We start from the raw sequence: 5,157 nt of genomic DNA, 5'->3' as shown, positions 1-5,157 counted from the left end.
AAAAAAAATTTTTTTTTCTGTTTTGAAAAAGGAGTACGATAAAAAAGAATGCAACAAATTTAGAAGAATTCTGGGGATTAATATAGTAGGTAAATAAGATCGTTACTCAATTGATCAAACTATAACATTGAACAACTCATCTCAAAATTCCCTAGACACAAAATCTAAACGTAAACCATCTATACCCAACTCTACTAAAATTGAATTCCCTATTGATAGAAGTAACAACGCTGAATATTATTGTCTAACCGGATCTCTACGTAATATTGCTGATAGCACTAGGCCTATCTCATACGCGAGACCTATGCAGAGCTGATTCCTCCATTGCAACAATGAACATAAGAGATTGGCACGTAGAAATCCTTCGCTTCATATGAGATGTAGTAACTATCCTGACAGCAGTTCCTTAACTGAGTGTTATTTTTATTGGGCTGACTCCTACGACAACAAAACTACCATGGGTTATATTATTTCTAGTTAGAGGATCTCCAGCGTAATGGTCTTCTAATATAGATGAAACCAGGTACATAGCTTTTAAGCAAGGCTATATCAAATGCATTGACCCTAAAAAATATACTCTTAGAGAATTTCCAACCAATGGATTAAAAGTAAAATTTTGTACTGACAAACGAAGCAATAAAAGATATAGTAAAAGGTGATGCATCGAACAAGAGGATAAGACATATTGACATAGCTTATCACTACATCAAGGATGGAACTTCAAAAAGAAAATAATTGCGTTGAGTATACACTACATCTTTTAGACTAAATCTGGCAGACATATTTACAAAGCCACTTCATCTCAAAAAAATAATTTTTCTATTACTGCTTTGTTGGAAACTACTACATGATATTGGGTTATAATGGTCTAAAAGTTACCAAGATCTCAAAATAATAGGTAATTACGGAATATATATATATATCTTTAACTCTGTTGTTTTCATTCTATTATTAATTGCAGGCTTGCATTACCAGCATCCTTCTTACTATGTCTATATTTTCAATTTTATAATTTTATTATCCTTGCTTCGGAATTCCCCTCTAAATTTGGTTTTTCGCTCCCTGTTACTTGTTCTTACAAGCTTTCTGTTCTACCTTAAATCTTCTAACTATCAATCATTTCGTCAGTCTTATTACGTCCGAGTTTTTTTTATTTATTTTTTGTGAATTCTTTACCTGTGAAATTTTAACTCACGCTTAGTTAACCCTAAGATGGTAACCCGAAACGGTAACACCGGATCGAATTGGAATCTAAACATAATGATGAATTTTAATTATATCAATATTAAAAATGATAGTCAGTCAAGCAAACCTTTTAAAATTATATAAAAAATATTTAGGTGCAAATGTCAGAACACGTTTATTATAAACATAAAGAAAATTACGCTTGGGTCGTCCGCTACCTAGAATTGTAGAATTAAAAATGAATTTCCCTAATAGCTTCATATAACAATACGACTTGAACCTTTTTTATTGACAAACGAGATAAGTAAACCCATGATGGTAAAACTTTTACCTAAGAACTACGAGTTGGCTCCTCACCTCTAGCAATACTAATATCAAGTTAAAAAATAATATTATAATGGTCCTGTACTTGTAGAATTAAGTTATTTTATTTCTAAAGAAATATTAAAAAAGGTATTCTTTTGCTCAACTATCCTCTTTTCTCAGCAACTTTTGTGTATTATATTTAGCAGCTTGATCCTTTAGTTCGTAAATGGGCCACATGGCCCTCAAGCTTTAGGGCTGGAGCTTATACTCGCTTGTTGCATAATTTTTGCGTAATGATGGTTTGCAGCTATTTTCCTTTGTTGCACTCTTTTTATATATTTAGTAGACGGCATTATAGTCTTTGCGATTATTTTTACGCAAATATAGTAAAAAATTCTTACACTAATCAAAGGTACGTTTACGTTTTTAAAACCTTTAATATCATTACTGCACGTTCCGTCTCTGAGCTCAAAAGTTGGGGTAGTAAAGTTGTAGAAAATCAACGCTCTTCTTTAATAGGTGACCATAAATTATGACTACTCAAATTATATTTACAAACAATTGCTATTTTTAAGCAACAAAGTTGGGGATGATGCAAGAATGGGACAATAACGGTTTTCGTCTTCCTTTAACTGTACTGCAGGTTTACAATACTAAAGAAATTCCAAAGGAAGAGATTATAAATTGTATAATATAGTAGAAAACTTATATAGAATTTTACTGGCTTGATTTTATTAAGGGCTATAGTACTAAGAAATATTGGTAAAAAAAAAATTTATGTCGAATCTAAGTTCTTTATTAAGTTCATTTATATTATAATAACGTAATTAATTTCTATTAACATTTTTAAAGGTAGATAATTGTCAAGTTTTACAACATTTAACAGAAGAAAAAAATGGTATTAATGGTTTACTTGTTGGAGCAAAGAATCGTTCTTGGTCAAGATTGTATAGAGTATTAAAGCCTAAAATATCATTCTGTATTTTTCCTTATTTTTTTTTTTATCAAATTTTGTGTTTAAGTATAAAATAACTAACTTACTAACTTAATATAACTTTTTAAATATTTATTGTTATTAAATTTATAGTTTTAAATATTTACCATACAATAGACTTCCAGGCTTCAAAAATTTTTAGATATTTGCCTAAAGCAATCGTTCTTTTACTTATATGCAAAGTCACAAACTTTTTATAATAATAAAATTTATACTCTAGAGCTGTTAATAGTGTTATCATTATTTTATTCTTTACGATTGTTATAGTCTTAAACACCTTTTTTATTTTTTCTGTTAAACTATATTTTTTATAGTTACCTCGCTCTGAACTTGCCAAGTTTTCAAAGATTGGCATCCAACCAAAGTATCATATCGCACAATTCAAGATCAGTCCTTATAATTACATTCCAATTGGTTTTTAATTTTTTTCTTTCTATTATTCTTGAGTTATACGTTTTGTTTAATGCACTTGTTTTATATATTAATAATACATACTCAATATAGCTTTCTTTTGCTTAGTATCTTTTTGAACTTTGTTTCTTAGAGATTTTTCCAAGTTTTACGATATTACTGTGACTAAGTTTTTGCTTGTACGGTTTATCTCTAAAACTTTATATCTCTAAAAAATCTGTGCTTTTGAAGTTATCTTATAGTTTTGATCTTGCATCTTCTTATCCTTTTTATTAACCCAAGGAACGACATTACATGCTTTGCACTTTGTGCCTGGCCAATACGTCGATTGTCGCGCAATAACGTATATGTGTATTTTTTTATAGGACCTTGCAGTGTTATTAATATTTTTGCTCATTAGCATCGGAAAGGGCTTCTGTGGGGTAATGAAACGTTGGGGTTTTAAAGGCCATCCAGCATCACACGGTTGGTCTCTTTCCCACCGCACGCCTGGCTCCAGCGGCCCAAGCGTATAATTATGAGAAACTTTACTCTTTATAAGGCTATATTCATCCTTTTCGGAAATATTTATAATAAGGGGCTTGGAAAAGTTGTTAAAGGAAAGAAAATGCCAGGGCGCATGGGAGGTGAAAATGCTACAACGGTTGAACATTGTTTATAACTTTCACTCAATTTATTTCTGCAATAGTGAAAAAATTAGATTTCATAAAGTTTGTAAATACCGTACAACCAATTCGAATAGCCAACTATTCATTATTTTTCATAGTGGATTAGATTATATAAATTTTTGTTTAAACTTTACAAAATTTTGATTGACTGATGCTCTTATTTTACTTTTACTTAAATGTTATAGCTTTCTTTGAGAATTTTTAAAATTGACTCTGTTCTTAATTTAATATACGTTGTTGGCTCTGTCCCTGGATGTAAAAACGCCACTGTTTATTTGAGAGGTTATTTTATATAAAGTGGACTTTTTCCTCGTTTTATTTATTGTTGTATTTTCTCTTATCTTTGCTTTCTCATTTTATATTGGATGAAAGATGCTCTGCGGAAACCAATCCCCGCGAATGCGCCCTTCCCAACATATTACGAGGGAATGCCTTTTCCCTACGAAAAGAATGAATTTGGAGAAATATACCAGCCTGATGACCCCCCATATGTTCTAACTTAATACCAACTGTGTATAAAAAAATTTTATGAATAATTATTTACATATATCAATATTTGAAATGTATTTATTAGTAATTTATTAACTAATAGTTGTGCATATAATATTTGTTTAGTTTGGAAATGCTATTTATAAAATTAGCTACTTCAGGGAGAAATAATATTAAAGTCATTGGTCGTTAAGTATATATGAAGATACTTCCTAATTTAATTTATATTTTTAATAAAAATTTTTAAAATCAATAAATTTATAAGGAATATTGAATTACTTTTGCCAAGCTAAGATATACTAAATTAATACTTGGGGATAATTGCAGAGTTAATGGCTTTGTTTGGTGCGTTCCAAACTTCTTGCGTTCCACAAGACTAACGTTGATAAAGGATTGAGACGCACATCTTAATATTTGCGCATCAATAATATTGGAAAAAGTAAAGGTTTTTAGCAGTGAGTTATTTAGGTATATATTTTTTTGACCTGAAAAGTGTAGTTAAGTCGGTTCTATAAGATATAAAAAGTTCATATGTTCTGCTTGGGGGGAGGGGGGGGGAGGGCCAGTAAATCTAAAAGGTTTTTTTAAAAAAGGACTTTTATATTCTCGTGTTAAAGGCACTCTTTAACTTTTTGTTTTTAACTTCACGTTTGTTATAAGCGCTAATATTCTTTTCGAGACCAGCCAGAGATAAATTTTCCCCTCATAGGTTACTGATTACTATTTTTACCACTGGTTCGCACGCTGTCTCTCAGGCGTAGCAAAGCGAAACCCTTCAGCAACCAAATCACCTTCGTTTTGTCCCTCTCACTTTGCCCTCGTGGCACGTTTCAGTGCAAATTTATTGTCATGTTTATATAAAAAACACATTTATGCTATGCAGAGGTACAGGCCTACAATAACGCATTAGAAAAAATTAAGTGCAATGCGAAATTATCATTCGGTAATTAGGGACATTTGTAAGGGTGCCTAATCTTCAAATTTAATGATTTAATATGTTGCTATGCATTATATACTTCTTAAAGGTTAAACTTTAACTACTTAAATCCTCACGTACTCACCATATATTAGACTTTACAAATATAGGAGAAGATATATTACAAT

General features: G+C 30.7%; 1 protein-coding gene across 1 annotated transcript; it reads left to right on the top strand.

The window, feature by feature from the left end:
- Nucleotides 1-1,883: 1,883 nt before the first annotated feature.
- Nucleotides 1,884-4,067, top strand: LOC135146377 (large ribosomal subunit protein uL3-like). Its single transcript, XM_064078550.1, has 9 exons — nt 1,884-2,010; nt 2,067-2,134; nt 2,344-2,445; nt 2,800-2,899; nt 3,179-3,239; nt 3,297-3,405; nt 3,474-3,539; nt 3,750-3,846; nt 3,937-4,067. Exons 2-9 carry the CDS (start codon nt 2,081-2,083, stop codon nt 4,065-4,067), a joined length of 720 nt encoding a protein of 239 aa, XP_063934620.1. The 5' UTR covers nt 1,884-2,010; nt 2,067-2,080.
- The last annotated feature ends 1,090 nt before the right edge of the window (nt 4,068-5,157 follow it).

This window comes from Zophobas morio, unplaced genomic scaffold, assembly GCF_036711695.1.
Source record: "Zophobas morio isolate AGI-343-1 ecotype UQ-CSIRO unplaced genomic scaffold, CSIRO_AGI_Zmor_V1 ptg000224l, whole genome shotgun sequence".
Lineage (NCBI taxonomy): Eukaryota > Metazoa > Arthropoda > Insecta > Coleoptera > Tenebrionidae > Zophobas > Zophobas morio.
Note: the sequence above shows the minus strand (reverse complement) of the source record. Positions and strands in the feature narration are given on the sequence as shown.